Here is a 25,437-nt window from a genome sequence, read left to right as displayed (position 1 = left end):
CTCTCAGTACCTTAGGATATACAGATCATCTTCCCTATTTTAAAGACAGAAAAACTTTTTAGGTGGGTCAAGTGACTTGCCAAAGATTACACGTCTACTAACCCAGGTCTTTCTGACTGCAGTGCCCAATTAACCACATAAACCCAGTTCTGGTTGAGAATTGAGCAGGGGTCAAAGAAGGCTCACTTCCTTTCACGTGGTTCCCAGCTTAAGAAGAGAGTTGCATAGAATCAGCAAATAGCTCTTACCAAAGAACGTTGCATCAAAATTTAATGTGTGGTATTATTATGCCTAGATTGCAAAATTAACATATGGTAATAGTATCTACCTTTAAATTATTGTGTATCAAACTATTTTTGAGTCACTATGAGGAACCTCTAGGTAGATATTTGCTTAAAAATCTATTTAACTCACATGTACTTTTTAAAATATTCAGAAGGGGGAAAAGGGCAGGCCTTTTTAGAATTAAAAACAAGACATTTCAAAGAAGGAAAAAGCAACAAGATGCTGGGGAAATAGACTAGAAAACAGGAACTGAGAGTCAGAGTGATTGGACAATAACTAGAACTCAAAAGATAGTTAGAGGCTGAGGAAGACCAGAGTCCAGATGTGGGAACTGTCTTTCAAATTCTCCTAAACTGAGTTTTTATTTTGTTAAATTACAGAAATACATATTTTACATACCTTGCGCTGTGTACTCACTCTCTCAAGTAACTATGGCTGGAGAAACCCATCAAATAGCCAGAAAGACAGATCCAGATCACATGAAAATACACTCTCTAGGTATTTCTCATCCTGTAAAGTTTAATAGGAAATATACAGCACTTTTCTCTAGGAATAGCAACAAGTTTGGGGGAGTGCCCCAAATACTTTGCCTTGTTGCTCTTGAGATCAGTTGCACAGAGAAGTGACAGCTGGGTGGGACAGCGAATGCCTTTTGTGACCACAGAGGAGTCTCTTAGCAGGAAGAAAGAATGACACAGTCATTGAGAATCTTAAGTTCATTTATGCTGTTTCCTAATGAACTAAGCCAATTGCTACAGATTACAGTTGGCCCTCTATATCCATGGGTTCTGCATCCATGAAGTCAACCAACTGTGGATCAAAAGTATGTTTTAAAAAATTTGAAAATAAAAAATAACAATACAATAATAATACAAATAAAAAGACAGTACAACTATTTACATAGTATTTGCATTGTATTGGGTATCATAAGTAATCTAGAGATGATTTAAAGTATACAGGAGAATATAAACAGGTTATATGCAAATACTATGCCACTCTTATAAGGGACTTGATCATCTATGAATTTTGATATCCACTGATATCCACGAGGATCCTGCAACCAATTCCCTTGGATACCAAGGGACTATATTCAGATATCAATAATAGACTTATGATCATGGTTATCTCATAGAAAAAACAAAAAACCAAAAACCAATTTTTAAATCTGGCATATGTTTCCAAAACAGCACCCTATACAAAATTTGAAGTTTTGTAGTTTTAGTAAGGAAGTCCTTAAATGATGGTACATCCATGTAGTTTTTATATAATTATGTCTGAATGGACTTATCTACAACTAGTGATATAAAGATCCCAACTAGACAAAGACTGGCTTTAAATGTGGGAACCTAAGACTTTATCGCAGTTCTCAGATTTACCCAAAACCCTTCCTGCCGAGCCTCATCCATGGGCCACTCCAGGTAGGTCTTGGTGTTCATTATCTTCCGCAGCTTGCAGAAGCGCTGGGGAATGGCTTTTTTCTCAATGGGCTCCAGAAGAACAAGAATGGCAGCATCATTGTTCTCATCAAAAAGACGGAAATGGGAGAAGTCCAGTTCATACTTGCACCACTCACTCTTCACAAAGTTTTCAGAAAGCACAAAGACCGTTTTGTGGCTCTTTTCAATGGAGTCAATGATATTGTCAATGATCCACTTGCCAGGAATGAAGTCCCGCTTATGAAGACACAACTTGAAGGGGGGATTGAAGTTCTCCAGCTCCTGGACCATAAGGTTCTCCACCCAGTAGGCATCCCGCTCACTGTAAGAAACAAATGCATCATAGCAGATGTCCCTGCTGGGAGCTTTCCTGGGCTTCCTTTTGGCCTGGAGCCAGGCCCACATCATTTTCATGTACCACAGGCCGTGGAAACGGTGGCACAGAACCCCCATGAGCAGGATCAGCAGGAACAGAGCACAGCACATGCCAGACACCAGTGCTGCCCTGTGACATTCCGACACTGAGAGGCGGACATCCTGAACCCTCTGGCCACGCACATGGGATGGAGAGTCACACAGGTAATTTGCTGGCCAATCAACCAGGACTTTGGCCAGTGCTTGCTGCTCCTGAGTGAAGGACAGGAATTCACAGGAGCAAATGAAGTTATTGCCACCAGCTTCCAAAGTCTTCAATGTGTGAAAAGAGTCAAGTTGCTCCTTAGAAAATGTAGTTATTGTATTCCTACTGATTTTCAACACTAGTAACATGGGTAAGAGGGAGGCATCTGGTAGAGTCATCAACTTATTTCTAGAAATATAAAGTTCTTTGAGTTGCGGCAAATTCAAAGAAAATAGATTGAGATTGTTGTTGCTAATATCTAAAATTTCCAGTGTCTTGGGAATGCAGCCTGTTACACTGTGTATTCGCGCGCTGGATAAGTTCAAATATTTCATCTTTTCTGGCCACTGACAAGTTTCAGGCATATAATGAAAAGTATTCTTACTGATATCAAGGTTAGTCAAGTTTTTCAGAGTAAGCAAAGTCTCTCCAGTTTTTCCCAATGATGCCAAGTGATTTTGCCTTAGAATTAAAGTTTGTAGAGAGGGCCAGGCACCCTCACAGGCTGAATTTTTCAAGTATTCTTCAACCATCAAATTTTCACTTAGATCCAAGTATTCTAATGATTTTAAATGTTGTGAAAGTAAACAAGGAACCAGAAAAACTTTACTGTTTTCTACTGTGATTCTTTTAACTCTTTCTGTGAGTGAATATAAAGTGCTCAGATCATAAAATGAGTAAAACCGTGGAATATGCAGCCTCCGGATTGTTAACGTTTCCACTTTACCTGGATCTATAACTCTGTCATGATCAGATTCTCTAAAATCACCAATTCCATTAAGGGTACAGTCATCAAACTCTAATTCTAACAATCCAGAAATCTGACTCAAAAGTTTCATGACCTGAAACAAACTTTCATCGGTGATTTTCACATTTCTAAATGTAAACTTTTTAATCAATGAGTTTGTTTCACCAGTGGATAGTTCTGAAAAATAGAAAGTGTCCAAATCAGTATCTCGCAGTTCCAAACATTCCACGGAACTTGGAAGATCTACAAAAATCTCCAGCAGTAAAATATGCTGCTTCATATGAAGGATCAGATGACTTACATTCTGAATTAACTTCAAACTTTTTGGTTCATAGCTCTGTAGATCTGAAGCATCAATCTCAAGTTCCTCAAGGAAGGTAAGTCCAGCAAAATCTTTTCTTTGAATCTTAGTGAAGGTGTCCATATTTCCTACTCTCAGGATTCGCAATTTTGTGAGATGAGAAAAAAGGGATGTTTCCCCGAGGGTTTTGTAAGGATTTCCCAGTAAGTTTAAGAATGTCAAAGAAGAAAGGGGCTTGAACCAGGAGGATGATAAATTAGATAAGTAATTAAAGGATAAGTCTAAATGTTCAAGTCTGCCCAGGGAAGAAAAAGAATCTTCCTCTATTGTGTTAATTCCATTGGATGTCAGCACCAGAGCCTGGAGGTTCACACACCTCTGTAGGTCACTGTTGCTAATGTAGGTGATCCTGTTGTTGGACAGGTCAAGGCTTTTTACAGCTTCTGTGAGCCCTGAGGGAATGGAGTTTAAAAATCCTGAGCTGCCCTTGCAGATACCATTGTGGTCACAAGACAGAGAAACCTGATCGGAGGAGTCTTCCTTGGAGAGGCTGATGATGACCCCCAAGACCCACACCATCCACAAAGTATGTGGCATTGTCCAGTGATTCAACCTACAAATAAAAGAGGTTCAAATGAGTCATTGTGTTTGACAGCATATCATAATTCTAATTCTTGAGAAATGTTTTCGAGAGAGAGAGAGAGAAACAGATGAATGGAACGAATGAATGGGGATAAAAAATGAATTCCCTGATACATTCAGCAACACTAACACAGATATACAACCACTATGCAGTACTTAAGAGCACAACCATCTGGAAATACAGAGCAAGACTCAATAACACAGATTAGAAGAATGAGTAAATCAATGAATGGAGGAATGAGCAATCAAGCCTTTTAAGAAATGGGTTAGGCTTAACTATATGGATTTACAGTCACCTTTTTCTGCACTTCAAACTTTCTTAATATTTAAGCATTTCTTTTCTCTGCTTCAATGCCCTGCTTGGTTGATAGAGATCTCACAGAACCAAACTATAGTTCTCATTCACTGAAGGAAACTCCAGGAGTAGCATGCTTTGGGACCAAAAGACAAAAGTTGCATGTGCATCGACTTGCCTCACACCTATCACTAGCAGGCAGGAGGGGTGTGGGAAACTCCAGGCAGACCTAGGTGGTTTGTTGGGTTGAAGGAGACTCACACCATTAGAACCCTGTCTTCCTGCCTAGAAGTAAATGCAGAAAGCAGTGTTTAAGTCTGGATGGGCTGTTCAGATGAATGTGGGGGAAATAAAACTATCTGTACCACAACTGCTAGTTTACTTGTAACCATAAAACCCAACAACTTTCTCTTTGCCCACCTTTTGGGCCCTATATCATTCTTTAGCTCTATCCAGCTACCCCATTCCTTGCATCTGTATGCCTTTGTCTGTATTTTCTCAGTGTGCTAACTATGCAAAAATTTTTTTTTTAATTTATCCCCAAGAACAAAACATTTTTATGGGTAAAACTAATTTCCCACATTCATAGAATCTGAGAGATTATAAAGGCCTGAGCTGTACAATTTATGGCCACAAAGAATTCAAACATAAATATGCTTGGTTTGGGAATTTAAATGCTGTTGGAGCCAGAATTTTTATGTTTGCATCAAAACCACTGCTTCGTATTCTCTCCTCTTATTTTTTTAAATAAATGGGTCATTCCATGCATATTTATTCTGGATACTCTTCTTTTCTTAGCTTTATTAAGGTATAATTGGTATACAAAGAAACTGTACATAATCAATGTACATAATTTGTACACTTTATGTATACATACATACGTATACACTCATGGTATCATCACCAAAACCCAGAAAGTAAATATATTCATCATCTTCAAAAGCTTCTGCCACTCTGTGGTTGCCTTTTCACTTTCATAATGGAATCTTTTTGTCTTAGTCCATTAGTGCTTCTATAACAAAATACCAGAGACTGGGTAATATATAAAAAACAGAAATGTATTTACTATAGCTCTGGAGGCTGAAAAGTCTAAGATCAAGGCATGTGCATTGGTGTCTGGTGAGGGCTTCACTCTCCTTCCAAGATGGTGTCTTGTTGCTGTGTCCTCACATGGGAGAATGCAAGAGGGCAAGGGGGCACTACCTTCAATCTCAAGCCCTTTTATAAGGATGATAATCCTATACCTGAGGAAAGAGCCCTCATGACTTAGTAACTTCCCGAAGGTCACACCTCTTAATACTTAGTTTTAGGATTAGTACTGTTACAATGGGGATTAAGTTTCAATATGAATTTTGGAGGAGCCACATTATTCAAACTATAGTACTTTGATGAACAGATGTTCTTATATTTCATATATTTTAATAGTGAGTTTTCTGGCCTATTTTTAAAATATTTCCTATATTTTCACAAAGATATTCTCTTTGTTATTTTCTAAAATCTTTATTGCTTTGCCTTTCACTTTTAGATCTATAGTCTACCTGAGGTTGATATTTGAGGTAGCAGAAGGATTCACTTTTTTCCCATATGGATGTTCGATTAACCTATTTTTTACAGACCATCTTGGGGAAATAATCAACAGTATTTTATTTGTCAATAGGCACATGTCCATATAGGGGTAGATCTTGTTTCAGTGCTCTCTATTCTGATCCAATATTCATTTGTCTATCCCTATACCAGCAACACACTATATTAAATGTATAATATATCTCAATATCTAGGTAGATGTATTTCAAATGTATATCTCAATATCTAGGAGATATATATTTAATAGAGTTTCTTATTCTTCCTCAGATACGTTCTTCTTCCTCCTTGTTCTTCTTCAAATGTGTCTTGGTTATTCTTGCCCCTTTGAATATTATTATAAATGGCAGAATCAGCTTGTCAGTTTCAAAAAACAAAGTCCACTGAGATTTTAATTGGCAATGTATTGAATCTATAGAACAATTTGGGAACTATTCACATCATTACAGTACTGAATCTTCCAATCCATGAGTATGACAGATCTCTCCATTTATTTAGGTCTTCTTTAACTTATCACAGTAGTATTTTATGGTTTTTGCTTAAAGTTCTTAAGCATATTTTGTGAGATTTATTCTTATTCGATACTTTTAAAACATTTAAATAGTTTTACATATTTATATATGTGATATGGTTTGGATGTTTGTCCTCTCCAAATCTCATGTTGAAATGTGATCCCCAGTGTTGAAGGTAGGAGCTGGTGGAAAGTGTTTGGGTCATGAAGGTGTATCCCTCATGAATGGCTTGGTGTGCCATTCATGAGGTTGTTTAAAAAGAGTCTGGGACCTCCCCCTTCACTCTTGCTCCCTCCCTCTCACTCCCTCTCTCACTATATGACATGCCTGCTGCCCCTTCTTCCACCATGAGTAAAAGCTTCCTAAGGTTAGACAGATGCTAGTGCCATGCTTGTACAGCCAGCAGAACCATGAACCAAATAAACTTCTTTTCTTTATAAAGTATCCAGCCTCAGGTATTCCCTTATAGCAATGCAAAACAATCTAACACAATATGGCATATACATATATGTCGAAATTCAATTAAATTTTGTATACTGACTATGCATTGAGCACCCTTGCTAAACTAACTTAGTAATTCTAATAGTTTGTAGATTCTTTTCATTTTCTGTATCCCCAATCATCCTCAAGTCATAATGATGGTTTTCTTCTTTCCAACTTTTATACCTTTATTTCATTTTCTTTATAACAGATTCCTTTACGCAAGTGCAGTAGGATATATTAGCTATTATACACAGTATCCCCTATCACACATGCCCACCCCCACTATGAGCCAACAGATAGTTCAAGGCAATCCTGTTATTTAAAGAGACTTTAGCAAGAGAATTTAGAGAACTTCACGGGGCAACTATAGCCTTTGCAGTAGAGTCAGCTGTAATAGCTATTGTTTGAAAGGGATTTCTAATCATAACCTCATTTACATTTATTCCAAGCCAGGGAAGGAGCATTTGAACAAAAGATGCCCATTTAGAGGGATTTGCAGCTGCTAGAAAGTTCCTTTTTATACCATAGTGCAAATTAAGATGTACAGAACAATGTGAAATTTCCAGTTGGTTATGGAGTGACAGTGTTCCTGTTAGAATCCCTAATCCACACTGACTTCTTATTTCCTACTGACTGGGACATGGAGTTGCCTGTGCCTATGATTGACAGTTAAATCCTTCACAGATAAAAACATATGCTGGAGGGACACAAGAGACAGTTCCCTGTGGGACACTGTGTGCTACAGGGGTCATCAACAGGGAAGCAATAGTAGTATTTATCTAAGGCTCCACTATTAATTATCATCAATGGAGGCTACCAACAATTAGAGAATTAGGGTTATGAATTTGTCTGCAAACTATCTAATTATCTTTCCTTTTGGTTTTCTTATTCAGTTTCTGGAAGAATTTCACTGTAAAGCCTCTCCTATGTTTTGTCTACTGTTAGCTTTAAACACGAAATCTGAATATGTGACTCAAAAAGTCTAACCCTATAGAAAGACCAGATGTTCAATCTGAACAGGCAGTCACACTTGGAATATCAGTGAAATCTGTTATAGGGTGAATTAGGAGATCTTTAAAAGCATATTAGTATTTGGTTCAACATGATATATCCAGCATACTTAAGTTTCCTGCAGATTCCCAATGAGGCAACTGAATGCAATCCATCTGTAAATGTTCAAATAGTCCAATGGATGGTAGAAATGTACCAACTGAGGTTTTTATTGTCTTATAAAAATTGTGGATTTGACAAACCAAACATTGATTATAAGCCATTTTAGCAATTTTAGAACAGTCATAACACCAATCTCTTTTCATAATTTCATGTTATCTAGTCTATGATGAGTCAGAGTGCAGAACTTTTAATAATGGCAGCTATATGGACTCAGACAGCTGTCTGATCCATGAGGCCACACTGAACACTAAATTATATCCTTTTAAATATCAGTTTTGTTTCTCCAATTCAGGTGCATGATGCTGTTCATTTAAATAGGTTATCATAGATAATTTAATTCAGATAAATCTTATGGTATTTTTCAAATTGCATATCTTAACAATTTCAGTACTAGCTGACTTATCATGAAAATCTGCCAAAGCATTTCCCTGGTATTCAATTAATTCTGATTCTGCTTGATGTTGGTTTGGCAGTTTTATGAACCAATCCATTTCTTCACTAGAGTTCTGGAAATTCTTACCCAGTCCAGTAGTGTGATCTTAAAGTTATCAGAAACCTATACTTGTCAGAGTCCTTTCCACAAATCTTTTAAAAGAACACTTTATGATTTGGTTGGTTGTCTATAGGTCCACACACTGTATATAATTGTTTTTCATAGTGTTCTGGAAAGTACCACAGTAAAAAAAGTAACTCTTTGTAGATGGCAAGGCTTAAAATGGACTTGGTTAAAGATATGGTAAGAGTTCACAATAATGCAATTGATAAGGAAATTGTATTACTTCTGCAACATATAATATTTCATGATAACTAGAATTTTGGCTGATAGTGTTATACCATGACTATCTGATTTCTAAGAATTTTATATAATTTCTGAAGCATATATTAATAACATACCCATACAATATGACTTAAAGAAAGTTCAGCATCACTTACAATTTGACAATGCTTCCCATGCAATATAACATATCAAATAAGCCTAATTAGTTTAACATCTCTTTTTTTGTATCAGGAGAGAAAACAATTTCTTTTCAGAAATTCCAGAAGCCCTGTTCAACGTCAAAAGGTTTTAATTTAGAATTTGATTTTGAGATGTCAAAAATATCAAAAGGTTTAAAATATTTGATTAAAATAGGATCACAGGTCTCTATGAAACAATATTTATTCATTTAAATAGAGTGATTGGTAAAAGACTTCAAAGGCAAATAAAGTCACATAATTGTAGAAACTCTTGCTCTTTTAATAAGGTGGACTCAGGTCTCTGAGGCCGTCAAAGATCTAATAAAGACAACATGAAGCACAATAAATTATCTCGATAAAACACAGAATCTGCATTTCCTAGGCCTATTACTTAGCAGGTAAAGAAAAGTCTTTCAATTTCTTATTAAGAACAGACCAATACTCCAAGAAAACCTTGTTGTTTTAACATAGAGGACAAATTTCTAGTTCTGTATCAGTATTTTTTTGATATTAATGCTCAATTTAAAAAGAAAAAGCTTAGAATTTTCTTCAAATCTTAGTTTGATCACATATAAAATTCCCTTCCCAGTATTCCTATCCCACAACCTTCTACAACTTTCTAATATCCATTCAGTTTTTCTTCTATACTCTTTCTCTTTCTCATTGTCTTAACAACCAGGCATTCTACTTTGGGACAAATATTATTTTATTTTTTCCTTAACAAAACAAACATCCTCTCATACTTTATAGCTGTTCTTACCCAAAACACATCTTACCTTCTTTTCAGAGTTGTTTCCCTTATTATTTCTGGTAATTCTAGTACCATATATTAATTAGAATTCTTTTTTTTTTTTATTTGCAGATGAGGTCATTCTACATTGCCCCAGCTGGTCTCAAACTCCTGGCATTAAGCAATCATCCTGCCTCAGCTTCCCACAGTGCTGGGATTACTTTACCCTTAGTAACTTTAATTTCCAGTGAAAACTAGAAAGTAAACAATTGTGAACTGTCACACCAGCATTCTGTACATTGACATATCTATGAACTGTAATTTCTAGAAACATGTGCCTTCTCATGGTATAATTTTTCAGTGTGACAGAAAACACATTTAGTAACAGACCCAACTACCTTTAATCTCTCTGTAAAAAGCAAATTCAGTGAAATTGTAGTATACAAAATCAACATACAAAAATCAGTAGCATTTCTATATGCCAACAGTGAACAATCTGAAAAAGAAATCAAGATAGTAATCTCGTTCACAACAGCTACAAATAAAATACCCAGGAATAAACTTAATCAAAGGAGTAAAAGATCTCTACAATGAAAACTATAAACACTGATGCAAGAAACACTATAAACACTGATGCAAGAAATTAAAGAGGACACCAAAAAATGGAAAGATATTCCATGTTCATGGATTGGAAAAATCAATACTGTTAAAATGTCCCTACTATCCAAAGTAATCTATAGATTTATTGCAGTCCCTATCAAAATATCAATGACATTCTTCACAAAAGTATGTTAATAAACTATAATCCTAAAATTTACATGAAACCACAAAAGACCCAGAATAGCCAGAGCTATTCTAAGCAAAAAGAACAAAACTGGAGGAATCACATTATCTGACTTAAAATTATACTACAGAGCTATAGTAACTAAAACAGAATGGTACTGGCATAAAAACAGACACAGACACACAGAACAATAGAACAGAATAGAGAACACAGAAACAAATCCATACATCTACAGTGAATTCATTTTCAATAAAAGTGTCAAGAACAAACATTACAGAAAGGACAGTCTCTTCAATAAGTGGTACAGGGAAAAGTAGATATCCATATGCAGAAGAAACTAGACCCCTATATCTTGCCATATACAAAAATAAAAACAAAAGAGATTAAAGACTTAAATCTAAGACCTCAAACTATGAAACTATTTAAAAAATTAAGAAAACTCTCCATTACACTGGTCTGGGCAAAGATTTCTTAAGTCACACCCCACAAGCATAGGCAACCAAAGCAAAAATGAACAAAAGGGATCATACCAAATTAAAGTTTCTGCATAGCAAATCAAATAATCCACAAAGTGCAGAGGCAATACACAGAATGGGAGAAAATATTCACAAACTATCCATTTGAAAGGGGATTAATAACCAGAATATATAAGGAGATAAAATAACTCAATAAGAAAAAAAAATCTAGTAATCTAATTTTTTAAATGAGCAAAAGATGCAAATAGACATTTCTCAAAAGAAGGCATATGAATGGCAAACAGATAAATGAAAAGTTGCTCAACATCATTGATCATCAGAGAAATGCTAATCAAAACTACAATGAGATATCACCTCACCCCAGTTAAAATGGCTTTTATACAAAAGACAGGCAATAAAAATGCTTCAAGGATGTGGAGAAAAGAGAACTCTTGTACACTGTTGGTGGGAATGTAAATTAGTACAACTACTATGAAGAACAATTTGGAGGTTCCTCAAAAGACTAATAATAGAGCTACCACATGATCCAGCAATCCCACTGCTAGATATATACCCAAAATAAAGGAAATCAATATATCAAGGAGATATCTGCACTCCCATGTTTAGTGCTGCACTATTCACAGTAGCCAAGATTTAGAAGCAATCCAAGTGTCTATCTACACATGACTGGATAAAGAAAATGTGGTACATACATACAATGGGGTACTATTCAGCCATAAGAAAAAATGAGATCCTGTCATGCAACAACATGGATGGAACTGGAGGATATTATGTTAAGTGAAATAAAATAAGGAACAGAAAGACAAACATCCCATGTTCTCGCTTATTTGTGGGAACTACAAATTAAAACAATTGAACTCATGGAGATAAGAGAGTAGATAGAAAGGCAGTTAACAGAGGTTGGGAAGTGTAGTTGGAGGGGGATTGGGATGGTTAATGAGTACACAAATATAGTTAGATAGAATGAATAAGATTTATTCTTTGATAGCAAAACAGGGTGACTACAGTCAACAATAATTACTGTATATTTTATGATAACTAAAGAGTTTAATGGGATTGTTTATAACCAAAGAAAGGATAAATGCTTGAGGTAATGGACACCCCTTTTACCGTGATGTTATTATTATCCATTGTATGCCTGTATCAAAATACCTCAAGTGCCCCATAAATGTATACACCTACTATGTATCCACAAATATTAAAAATAAAAATACAAAAGTAAAACATACACAAGATTCTCTTGGTTTGTCTAGCCATTGTAGCTTTAAAAAAGATGTGCCTGTTTGCCTTAAGAAGCTTTTCTTCTTTGTCCACTGTTGGGAACAGGCCCCCAAATCTGGCCATAAACTGGCCCAAAACTGACCATAAACAAAATCTCTGCAGCACTGTGACATGTTCGTGATGGCCGTGATGCCCACACTGAAGGTTGTGGGTTTACCAGAATGAGGGCAAGGAACACCTGGTCCACCCAGGGCAGAAAAGTGCTCAAGGCATTCCTAGGCCACAAACAACAGCATGAGCGATCTGTGCCTTAAGGACATGTTCCTGCTGCAGATATCTAGCCAGAGCCCTTCCCTTTGTTTTGGCCCATCCCTTTGTTTCCCATAAGGAATACTTTTAGTTAATCTATAATCTATAGAAATAATCCTTATCACTGGCTTGCTGTCAATAAATACGTGGGTTAAATCTCTGTTCGGGGCTCTCAGCTCTGAAGGCTGTGAGTCCCCTGATTTCCCACTCCATACTCTCTATTTCTGTGTGTGTGTCTTTAATTCCTCTAGCACTGCTGGGTTAGGATCTCCACAACTGAGCCGCTCTCAGCAAGCAGCACCCAACGTGGGGGCTTGAACCCGGGTCGAAGGCTCACCGGAGCGACAGTTGGAAAACATGGAACTAAGCTGGAGGACACCCAAGTACACTTAAGCAAACCCCGTGGTGAGTAAGAAGGGGAACTCAGAAGCATCCGGGTAACAATGGGACAAGTGTGGGCTCTGGTTCGTTCCACCTTGGAACCTTTTCACACAGAGGAAGGAAAGTATAACGAAGTAACAGAAGAAGTGACAGAGCAGGTTTGTTTGCCAGCTAAAGTGGCAAAAGAGGGAGAGGTCTGTCCCTACCCTTCTGCATGCCCTCATTATTTTGAAGAAAAAGAGTGGCCTGACCCTCCAGATCTTTCTTTTCCAGAGGACATTGGGCAAAAAGTAGTTGCCCCAGTGACTGTTTGAATAGCACCTCAAGCGACCGCTCTCAGTTCTATTCAGCCAGGAATTCAGCAAGCTAGAAGAGAGAGTGATACAGAGGCTTGGCAGTTCCCTGTTAGAATACACCCCCCAGATCAACAGGGAAATATCATAGCTACATTTGAGCCTTTTCCTTTTAAATTACTCAAAGAATTTAAACAAGCTATTAATCAATATGGACCAGGTTCTCCTTTTGTAATGGGACTGTTAAAGAAGGTTGCTGTCTCCAGTCAGATGACGCCAGCAGGGATGGTAGGATTACTTCTAGGTAGGTCTAATTTAAATTTAAAAGGAGTGCAAGTACAAACAGGAGTCACTGATTCAGCTTACAATGGGGAAATTCAAATTGTTATATCTACTTCTGTTCCCTGGAAAGCAGAGCCAGGAAAGCATATAGCACAGCTCCTGATTATGTCTATGTGGAAACGGGGAAAAGTGAAATTAAACGAACAGGAGGGGGCCGGGCGCGGTGGCTCAAGCCTGTAATCCCAGCACTTTGGGAGGCCGAGACGGGCAGATCATGAGGTCAGGAGATCGAAACCATCCTGGCTAATACGGTGAAACCCTGTTTCTACTTAAAAATACAAAAAACTGGCCGGGCGCGGTGGCTCAAGCCTGTAATCCCAGCACTTTGGGAGGCCGAGACGGGCGGATCACGAGGTCAGGAGATCGAGACCATCCTGGCGAACACTGTGAAACCCCGTCTCTACTAAAAAATACAAAAAAACTAGCCGGGCGAGGTGGCGGGCGTCTGTAGTCCCAGCTACTCGGGAGGCTGAGGCAGGAGAATGGCGTAAACCCGGGAGGCGGAGCTTGCAGTGAGCTGAGATCCGGCCACTGCACTCCAGCCCCGCGACAGAGCAAGACTCCGTCTCAAAAAAAAAAAAAAAAAAAAAAAAAATACAAAAAACTAGCCGGGCGACGAGGCGGGCGTCTATAGTCCCAGCTACTCGGGAGGCTGAGGCAGGAGAATGGCGTAAACCCAGGAGGCGGAGCTTGCAGTGAGCTGAGATCCGGCCACTGCACTCCAGCCTGGGTGGCAGAGCAAGACTCCGTCTCAAAAAAAAAAAAAAAAAAAAAAACGAACAGGAGGAGGATTTGGAAGCACAAATAAACAAGGCAAAGCAGCTTATTGGGTGAATCAAACTACTGATAAACATCATACCTGTGAAATAACTATTCAGGGAAAGAAATTTAAAGGTTTGGTAGATACAAGAGCGGACAATTCAATCATTTCTCTACAGCACTGGCAGTCTGCATGGCCAAATCAACCTGCTCAATTTAACATAGTTGGAGTTGGTAAAACCCCTGAAGTATATCAAAGTAGTTATATTTTGCATTGTGAAGGACCCAATGGACAACTTGATTCAACCAATTATAACTTCTGTACCTATAAATTTATGGGGAAGAGCTTTATTACAACAATGAGGAGCACAAGTTCTAATTCCAGAATAATTATATAGCCCTCAAAGTCAATATATGATGCATGAAATGGGGTATGTCCCTGGTATGGGACTAGAAAAAATTTGCAAGGTTTGAAGGAAATGCTTCAAACAGAAAGATAACGTTCCCACCAAAGTTTAGGATATCATTTTTGATGGTGGCCATTGTTAAGCCTCCAGAACCTATACCTTTAAAATGGTTAACAGATAAGCCAGTTTGGATAGAACAATGGCCACTAAGTAAAGATAAACTGGAGGCTTTAGAGGACTTAGTTGCTGAACAATTTAAAAAGGACACATAGCTCCAACATTTTCCCCTTGGAATTCTCCAGTTTTCGTAATTAAGAAAAAATCAGGTAAATGGAGAGTGTTAACTGACTTAAGAGTCATTAATTCAGTTATACAACCCATGGGGACATGCAGCCAGGACTGCCTTCTCCTGCTATGATTCCAAAAAATTGGCCTTTAATAGTCACAGATTTAAAAGACTGTTTCTTTACTATCCCCTTAGCCGAGCAAGACTGTGAACGGTTTCCACTTACAATTCCTGCAGTAAACAACCTGCAGCCTGCTAAAGCATTTTTATTGTAAAGTATTGCCACAAGGCATGTTAAACAGTCCAACAATTTGCCAGACTTATGTAGGGCAAGCAATTAAACCTACTTGTAAAAAATTTTCACAGTGTTACATTATTCATTATATGGACAGTATACTTTGTGTTGCACCCACTCAAGAAATATTACTCCAATGTTATGATAACTTGCAAAACTTGATTTCACATGCCAGTTTAATTATAGCTCCTGACCAAATTCAAACTACTACTCCTTACTCCTACTTGGGGTCCTTAGTCAATGACACTACCGTTGTGCCACAGAAAGTAACCATACGTAGGGATCAATTGAAAACGTTAAATGACTTTCAAAAATTACTAGGGGACATTAATTGGATAAGACCTGCTCTAGACATTCCTACCTATGCCATGAGTAATCTATTTTCTATCCTTAGAGAAGATACTAGTCTCACTAGCCCTCAGCAATTAACAAATGAAGCTGAGGCAGAGCTGCAGCTAATCAAAAAGCAAGTCCATAAAGCTCAAATAAATAGAATAGATCCAGAAAAGAACCTAGATTTGCTAATTTTTCCAACTCAGCATTCACCTACTGGTGTTATTGTACAAGAGCAGGACTTTGTAGAGTGGCTTTTTCTTCCACATACTAATTCACAGACTCTAACTCCTTATTTGTATCAAATCGCTACAATGATAAGAAATGGGAGAACTTGGATTGTCAAATTACATGGATATGATACTGGAAAAATTATTGTCCTCACGAAGGCATAAATACAGCAAGCTTTTATAAATAGTCTTACTTGGCAAACCCATTTAGCTGACTTTGTGGGTATTCTTGATAATCATTTTCCTAAAACAAAATTATTTCAATTTTTGAAATTAACTAATTGGATTCTCCCTAAAATAACTAAATTTAAACCAATTGAAGGTGCTGAGAATGTTTTTACAGATGGGTCTAGTAATGGTAAAGCCTCTTATTCTGGATCGAAAGGTAAAGTTTTTCAGATGCCCTATACTTCACCTCAAAAAGCAGAGCTTATAGCTGTAATTGAGATATTGACTGCTTTTGTGATTTCTGATTCTTCATATGTGGTTCATTCCACACAATTAATTGGGAATGCTCAGTTATGATTTCATACAGATGAACAACTGATGACTTTTTTACCCAATTGCAAACAGCAGTTAGGAGTAGAATGCACCCTTTTTAAATCACTCACATTAGGGCTCATATGCCTCTTCAAGGACGTTTAACTGAAGGGAATCATATGGCTGATCACCTAGTTGCTGCTGCAATATCTAATGCTAGACACTTTCACAATTTCACATGTTAATGCCTCTGGTCTCAAACGCAGATACAATGGTACCTGGAAAGAAGCTAAAGCTATTATCCAGTGATGCCCAACTTGCCAAATGGTGCATTCCTCATCTTTTACAGGAGGAGTTAATCCTTGAGGATTGGAACCTAATTATCTTTAGCAAATGGATGTCACACATGTTCCCTCATTTGGGAGACTAGCTTATGTAAATGTATCAGTGGACACCTTTTCTCACCTTGTCTGGGCTACACGCCAATCAGGAGAGTCTTCTGCCTGTGTTAAGTGTCACCTTTTGCAGTGTTTTGCGGTGATGGGCATTCCAGCTTCTATTAAAACAGATAATGCCCCACGCTATACTAGCCAAGCTCTAGCTACATTTTTCTCTATATGGAATATTAAACACATAACTAGCATCCCATATAATTCTCAAGGACAAACCATTGTTGAAAGAATGAATCTCTCCCTGAAACAGCAGTTGCAAAAGCAAAAAGGGGGAAACAGGGATTACGGGACACCCCATGTACAACTGAATCTGGCATTACTGACTTTAAATTTTTTGACTTTAAATTTTTTTAAAAGGCCAGATGCTATCAGCAGCTGAACAGCATCTACAGAAACCAGCTGCAAAGACAGAAGCAAAACAACTGGCTTGGTGGAGAGACCTGATAACAAAAAGTTGGGAAATAGGTAAAATAATAACTTGGGGTAGAGGTTATGCTTGTGTTTCTCCAGGCCAGAATCAACAGCCGATTTGGACACCATCAAGACACCTGAAACTTTATCATGAGCCAGATGCCAAAGAAGAGATTCTGGGAGGATCCCGAGGACCCCCTGGTTGGAGCCATGTCGAGAATGATGCTGAGGAGGACCCCAACTATCACGAGCAACAACCATCGAACACAGCCACCTACTTGGGGACAGGTCAAGAAACTGTCACAGATGGTGGAAGAAAACCTGAGGAAAGCAGGACAACCAGTCACAATGAGTAATTTAATGATAGCTATGATAGTGGTGATCATCATTGCCATGAGTATTCCTTCAACAAGGGCTGACACAGAGAACAATTATACTTATTGGCCATATTTATCAATCTTGGCTGGCATTAATGCCTGGATATAATCACTCTATGACACAGTTACACATGCTTTCTTATCTCAGTATTTACCACAATAAATCTGTTTCTATAATTGAGGCATACCGTCCTCAAAAACCTATTTGTAAACAGAATTGGACTTGGCCAGAAATAATGAACATACTTGTTTGGGAAGACTGCATTGCAGAACAGGCAGAGGTGCTGTGCAACGATTCCTCTGGAATCATTGGGATGTTTAGCTTAAATTGCACCTCTCAGTCTGCATCCCATGGCCACACTATGTTCAGCTGGTCTAAACAAAATGGTCAGATGGTAGAAATAGTAAGAAATATGGCGAGAGTTCCTATTATCTGGAAACGTGATGGTATAGTGGCACCTCAAACTCAAATGATATGGCCCGCTGTAGGAGCTAAACATAAGGATTTGTGGAAACTATTAATGGCTCTTAAATAAGATCAAAATTCAGGAAAGAAAAAAAAAGCATCTAAAAGGACACTCTATAAACTTGTCTTTGGATATTGCAAAATTAAAAGAACAAATATTTAAAGCATCCCAGGCACACCTGACCTTAATGCCAGGAACTGGAGTGCTTGAAGGAGCTGCAGACAGATTAGCAGCAATTAACCCATTAAAATAGATAAAGACACTTGGAGGCTCTGTGATTTCAATGATGATTGTGCTTTTAATATGTGTTGTCTTTGAATAGTATGCAGATGCGAATCCTGACTCCTGCGAGAAGTAGCCCACTGTGACAAAGTTGCCTTTGCTTTCATTGCTTTGCAAAACAAAAAAGGGGGACATGTTGGGAACAGGCCCCCAAATCTGGCCATAAACTAGCCCCAAATCTGGCTATAAACAAAATCTCTGCAGCACTGTGACATGTTTCTGACAGCCATGACGCCCATGCTGAAGGTTGTGGGTTTACCGGGATGAGGGCAAGGAACACCTGGTCCACCCAGCACGGAAAACCACTTAAGGCATTCCTAAGCCACAAACAATAGCATGAGCAATCTGTGCCTTAAGGACATGTTCCTGCTGCAGATATCTAGTCCGAGCCCATCCCTTTGTTTCCTATAAGGAATACTTTTAGTTAATCTATAATCTATAGAAATAATGCTTATCACTGGCTTGCTGTCAGTAAATATGTGGGTAAATCTCTGTTCAGGGCTTTCAGCTCTGACGGCTGTGAGTCCCTTGATTTCCCACTCCACACTCTATATTTCTCTGTGTGTGTCTGTAATTTCTCTAGTGCTGCTGGGTTAGGGTCTCCACAACTGAGCTTGTCTCGGCAGTCCACTGTAATTCTAAGTTACCTTTAGTAAGGCTCACACATTTCTCTAGAAAAGCACAGGTTCTTGGTCCATAATTCTTATAAATGAAATCAGCTGGAGTTGCAGATGGAGGAGTTGTAGACTCCTTAAATCCAGATAAGCCCATGATTCCCTGTCTTCTAGTAACTTTATCGACTGGAGGCCTCCTAGAGCACCAGTCCAGTTTCAGTTTCTTCACTGAATCCAATCCAATTCTGGAGCCAATCCAGTCAAAGAACTGCTCAAATAAAGTCAGAGAGCTGAAAATGCAAATGTATAGCACTCAAGTCTGAGCAGGAACTTACCCACAACTACCAGTTGCAGTGAAAGAGCAATGGGCACAATGAGCCCCGCAGGTACCTTCACGTGGTCACTAAGAGCTCCTGAGGGTCACTATAGGTCTCCTTTGGATCCTGCTTGCAACACCAAAAACTGTTAAAAGAGAAACTTCAGACAAATTCAATTTGACAGAGTTTATTGTAGCAAAGAATGATTCATGAATGAGGCAGCACTCAGATTCGCAGAAGTTTCAGAGAGCACCCAACAGTGTGAGCAGTGAGGTTTTATAGGCCAAACTCAAGAGCACAGTAATCACCTGATTTGCTTCAGCTAGAAGTCTGCCTTATTTGGGCATGGTGTAATAGGCATTTACCTTGTTTGGGCATAGTTTGATCAGCTGGCTGCCTATGACTGGCTAAAGCTTGGTTATTTATGGTTGGTGGAAATTTGGCTATTAATTACAAAAAAATTTACTCCTAAGTAAGGTTTCAGTTTGTTTATGTAGTATACTAAGTTAGGTTGCAGTTTATTATGTAAGAACTAAAAGTATAGAGACAGTCTCAGGCTAATGGCTTCCCGCTTATGTCATTTAACAAAAGATAGGTCCTCAATTTTATTCCTTAGATGAGTTATTTGTACCAGCTTTTATTGTCTTGCTAGAGGTTTGTCATTTTTATTAGCATTTTCAAAAAATCAACTTCTGACTTGATAGATCCTCTATTTTCTAGTTCATTAATTTCTATTGTTATATTATTATTTCCCCTGTTCTGATTTCTCTGGATTTATTTTACTATTCCTTTTCTTGTTTTTAAGGTATTTGCTTGCTCATTCATTTTTAGTCACTCTTCATTTCTAATATATGCACTTAAGGTTATAAATTTCCTTTAAGCAGTAGTTTAGGGCATCTGACAAGTTTTTATATTTAATTTTTTTCATAATTCATTAAAAATATTTTCTGATTTTCATTCTGATTATTTTTTGACCCATGGGTTATTTAGAAATGTATTTACTAATTTCCAAATATATGAGAATTTTCTATAAGTTTTTCTGTTCTTTTCTATTTTAATTGCATTATGGTCAGAAGACATATTCTGTATGATTTAAATTCTTTAAAATGTATTGCAATTTACTCTATGAGCCGGTATATGGTCAGATTTTAAGTACGTTCTGTGATTTCAGCAGCTGTTGGAAGTAGTATAGGTTCCTTATGTCAACTACATTGTGTTTGCACTTTCTTTATCCTTACTGATCTTTTGTCTGGTTTTTCTATCAGTTACTGAGAGATGTATGATGAAATCTCCCACTATGATTGTGGATTTTTCTATGAATTTTCTATTTTTCTATATTTTTCTAGTTCTGTCAATTTGGCTCTATTCTTTTTCTATTTTCTAGTTTCTTAATGTTGTGTTACTATAGGTACTTATAAATTCAGAATTTTTATTTATTCTCAGTGAAACCTTTAACTTAGTGAAACCTTTAACTTAGTGAAATGTTTCTCTTTATCTACAGTTATGACTTTTTAACTTTTTTTCCTAATTCCATTTTGTCTAACAGTAATATTGCCATGACAGCTTTCTTTTGATAAATGGTTACATCTGTTCACTTTATACCTTTTAGTATCCATAAATGTGTCTCTTGTAAACAGCATATGATTGTTGGGTTGTTTTGAAGTCTAGTCTGACAATATTAGTCTGATTATCATAAAATTTAGTCTTTCTCATTTAATTACTGATATATTAAATTGCATTTAATATAATTACTGATATTTTGGGCTTTAAAGTAATTGAACTATTGTTATGGTTTGAATGTGTGCCCCAAAGCTCATGTACTGGAAATTTCATCTTCGATGCAACAGTGTTGAGAGGTGGGACCTTGTAAGAGGTTATTAGGTCATGAAGGCTCTACCCTCAGAAATGGATTAACGTTATCACCAAGGGAGCAGGTTATTGTCAGAATGAGTTTGTTATAAAAGTTAAGTTCTGTCCTCTCTTGCTGTCTCTCACCATGTGATGCTTTCCATCATGTTATAATGTAGCCTGACGACCCTCACCAGATGCAGCCCTTCAGTCTGGGACTTCCCAGACTCCAGAACCATGAATGGATAAATTTCTGTTCTTTGTAAATTACCCAGTCTCAGGTATTTTGTTACAGCAGCACCAAAGGGACTGTGACAACTATGTACTTTATTCCTGTCCCATTTGTTTTATGTTCTATTGTCTCTCTTTTCTTGCCTTCTTTTAAATTTGGGGGTATTCCATTAGATTTCTTTTCCTCTGTTTATCAATAAAACTGTACCCCCAAAAAATTAACTGATAGCTTAGAAACTCCCAAAACAAGCTGTCAACTTCTGGTAGTTTTTGTAAATGTAAAATGGGTACATTATAAAGAACTTAAAGATGTTCTTTGCTTAGAACGGGAAGAAACTTTAAAATATTGGTGAATAAATCATTTTCCAATAGTTTCTGCTCTTGCTTTTGTTGTTGTTTGTTTGTTTTGTGTTGTGTTTTGTTTGGTCTGTCCCTTCAAGTCAGGCTACCATATCTATAGTTGCTCTTTGGTAAAAATCTTAATAACAGAGTCAAAAGATTAAAGTCATCTCAGCAAACTGAGTTGTCTACACCCAGAACAATTACTCTCCTTCTCTTTCTCCTCTCCCACCCACCACCTCCGATCACCCCTTTCTCTCTTTTTCTCTCTCTTTCAAAAAGGAAAAAGACTTTCTTGGCTTGCATTTAAGCTCTAAATACAAGTTCATATTTATAGAAAATGAAGAAGTTTAAAGGGCACTTCAAAGCATTCTTACTTGAAGAACTCGACTTTGCTTAAACGCTGTTTAAGTTGTTTTCTAATCAGAGACCTAACTCACACATCCTAAGAATGAAGGAACGCAGAGGTGGGGGTGAAGCCTGCCAGGGAGCAGAGGCCAGACTTGGGTTAGGGAGCCAGGGTCCTGGACAGACCCAGAGCACGGAACCTTTCCCACCTCTAAGCCATGGTGACCAAAATCCAAGCTCTATCCTAGCAGTAACCAGTGAGAGAGGACACACCCCCCGCGAGACGCTAGCATTCAACTCCACTGGCTCATTGCAAGCCTTTACCCAATCTTTGTCATCCACGCTCAGAACCAAGAGGGGCCAAGAGGCGGGGAGGGCGACCCTACCGGGAATCAGTGAAGCGGGAGGGCTGGGCCGGGGCCTCCCGAGGGAGGTGGCGGCCAGCAGCCCGGAGCCCAGGCGGAAGCTCGCCATGGCGACCCCCAGGAGCCTGCAAGGCTGGAAGGGCGCTCCGCCCACCCACAGCCCATTGGCACTGCACTCACGGGGTCTGGACCTCGGGCTCCACAGGACCCGCGGGCTCCCTTTCTGTGTAGCTCCTGCTTCTCCCGAGGGCCAACCTCAGCCGGCTTCGCTGGTGTCCACATTCCCGCACCAGGCGGCGCAGAGAAGCACCGGCATCCCGGGGGCCTGATGCGCTCCCCGCCGTCCCCGCCCAGACAGGAGCTAGGGGCCCAGGTGCAACCGAGCGGGAGCCCGGGGTCCCCAGAGTCCGTGACCGGGCCGTGGTTCCCTTCTGCCCCTTCCCGACCCGACCCCAGGAAGGGGTGCAGAGAGACCATACGAGCGGCGCCCGCAACTTACCTGGGAGGACACCGAGCAGCCGCCTGGCTGAGCTTTCTCGCTGCCTCCGAGCCGGCCTGCCTGGGACTAGGAAGTAAGCGAAAGGGAAAGTCCGCGCAACCGGGCACCCCCTCCTACTGGGGTGCGGGAACGCCCCTTCCACGGGGCAGGCGCGCCGTCGCGCAGCCGGAGGGAACGCTGGACCTCGCGCCGCGCTCCAGGCAGGTGGCCCAGAGCGAGCCCCCGCGGCCGCGCTTCCCGGCAGGTTCCCGCCGGTGACCGTGAGGTAGGCTGCGACAGGCCAGAGGCAGGTCCTGCCCGGATCGCTGCCCCGTGGAAGGCTGGGTCGAAGAAGAGAGCTGGGGGCTTGGCGGAGTTTCCTGGTCAGGGAAAAGCGAATAGAGAGGCCAGAGGAGACCTGCGTGGGAATGGCAATCAGAGGGAAGGCTCCGTGCCCAACCAGTATTTTCTTGAAGCTTCGGGTATCCAGGACCTCATATCACCTGAAACACACCGTCTTTAAACTCCACTCCTGATGCTTCTCCATCCATGGAAGCCCAAATTCAGGCTCGTGAATCATACTTCTCCTTTCCCCGCTTTTCCACACTCTATTCACCTGCCAGTACATCTCCAGGGTCCACTTCCACCCAAAAGTCTGTGCTCTCCTGCATTAAAATAGGTTCGCCAGTCACCCTCCAGACTAACACAGAATGATTTTGCCTAAGGGAACAGATAAGGACAGCCCCGGATTTTTTTTCCCCAATCCTGTGACAGTCCCTACTGGTGCACCATCTCTAACACGTACATTCCATCCGAGTTCTCATCATGAAAAGATCTGGGCTTCCCACTTCTATCTACAGTTTGAAGCTAAGTCCTTTCTTTGCCCCCATTCCATCCCTATTTCCCAAAGTAATACCAAACACAGTCATTGATCAATTTTCTTCATTGCCACAGAACCTAGCTGTCTCCACGGTTAGGAATACGTATAACGGAAGAAAACAAGCTTTTAAAATTCAACTGCCTTAATATTAATAATCTACCTTTTATATTCATAATTACATTTGATTTTCACAAAGTGAGATATGAAGCAGAGCAAGCATCCTTGTTCCTCCCTTACACAAGAAAATGTCATACGAATTGTATTATGTATGACAGAACTGAGATTTGAAACCAGAATTTTACCTTAAATCCAGGGCTGCTTCTCCCACTCTGTTCCACATCCCTAATCCTCTCTGATGGTTGGAACATCAGGAAAACTTAATCAATAGACATAAACATGAAATTGAGAGGTTTTTGCATACAGGTCACTATGTTACTATTTTTCTTTATCCTGACCATCAGGTTGTCCAGCTGGCTGAAAATGCTTTCTTATTAATTCCAAATCTCCAGCTCTCTACCTTATGATTTCTGACACAAGAAAACTTCCTTCAAATTATTTCTTCTGAAACTAAAACTTGTTTTTTCTCTATTTCTCTTCCTTAGTTGAACTGCCTAAGATGAATTTTGATGCTATTGCTCTATAATCCCAAAGTCAGTTAGAATATTCTGGCAAAGTCAAGTAGAAATCATTTATTTAGCCACAAACTATTATTAGTGTCCTCTGCGTATACTGAAGGTAGTTGTACACAGTCCACAAAGCTATGAGCACATCCAACTCAGACACAGTCCTTACACTTGTTCAGTTCTTGATATTTTCTTTTCTTTTTTCTTTTTTTTTTTCTGAGATGGAGTCTTGTTTTGTCACCCAGGCTGGAGTGCAATGGTACAATCTTGGCTCACTACAGTCTCCACCTCCCAGATTCAAGCAAATCTCTGCCTCAGTCTTCCAGGTAGGTAGGATTACAGGCGTGTACCACCATGCCTGGCTAGCTTTTGTATTTTTAGTAGAGACAGGGTTTTGCCATGTTGACCAGGCTGGTCTCGAACTCCTGGCACCAAGTGATCCACCTGCCTAGGCCTCCCAAAGTGCTGGGATTACAGGTGTGAGCCACGGCACCCAGCCTAGTTCTTGACATTTTCAAAGCACCTTCACATCTGTTATTTCATCTGAATCTTACAATAACACATGCAATAAATAATTCTGATATTATTATTCCTTTGGTTAAAGTGATTAGAGAACTTGCCCAGAGTTGCATGGCTCACAGTTAACATGTGGCAAATCCCAGGTTAGACTCCAAATCTCCTTCTGTATCTAGATATAACACCTCCTATAACTCTCTATCAAAAAAAAAATGTTGATTAAAGTTAGAAAATTAACACGGCATATGAAATGTATTAATATTTGGGGAAAAGGTAACTTTCATTGTATATATTCATAGTTTTGAGCATCTAACTGAAATCCTAAACTGTTATCCGAAAGTTATCCAAAAACACAAGGCAAACATGGTGGTTCACACCTGTAATCCCAGCACTTTGGGAACCCAAGGCAGGAGGATCACTTGAGTCCAGGAGTTTGAGACCAGCCTGGCCAAAATAGGGAGACTCCATCTCTACAAAAATTCAAAAATTAGCCAGGCATGGTGGTTTGTGCCTGTAGCCCCAGCTACTCAG

General features: G+C 39.2%; 1 protein-coding gene across 5 annotated transcripts; it reads right to left on the bottom strand.

Moving 5' to 3' along the window:
- Positions 1–786: 786 nt before the first annotated feature.
- On the bottom strand, positions 787–23,053 carry LOC117086043 (toll-like receptor 2). Of its 5 annotated transcripts, none has more exons than XM_033215525.1 (3): positions 22,909–23,025; positions 19,297–19,404; positions 787–4,002 (listed from the first exon to the last, which is right to left on the bottom strand). In XM_033215525.1, the coding sequence occupies exon 3, from the start codon at positions 3,984–3,986 to the stop codon at positions 1,632–1,634; it is 2,355 nt and encodes a 784-aa protein (XP_033071416.1). In that variant the 5' UTR covers positions 3,987–4,002; positions 19,297–19,404; positions 22,909–23,025; the 3' UTR covers positions 787–1,631. The 5 variants fall into 5 exon arrangements, with proteins under 5 accessions (XP_033071416.1, XP_033071417.1, XP_033071418.1 ...); XM_033215526.1 differs by having other exon boundaries at positions 19,297–19,438; positions 22,909–23,019; XM_033215527.1 differs by having other exon boundaries at positions 19,297–19,423; positions 22,909–22,989.
- Positions 23,054–25,437: the final 2,384 nt, after the last annotated feature.

The sequence above is a fragment of the Trachypithecus francoisi genome, unplaced genomic scaffold, assembly GCF_009764315.1.
Source record: "Trachypithecus francoisi isolate TF-2019V2 unplaced genomic scaffold, Tfra_2.0 Lachesis_group1, whole genome shotgun sequence".
Taxonomy (NCBI): Eukaryota; Metazoa; Chordata; class Mammalia; order Primates; family Cercopithecidae; genus Trachypithecus; species Trachypithecus francoisi.
This window is presented reverse-complemented; position numbering and strand designations above follow the sequence as displayed.

Bases quoted from the DNA above. Each gene is read 5' to 3' on its own strand.
- LOC117086043 (XM_033215528.1), bottom strand. From the start codon at position 3,986: ATGCCACATACTTTGTGGATGGTGTGGGTCTTGGGGGTCATCATCAGC.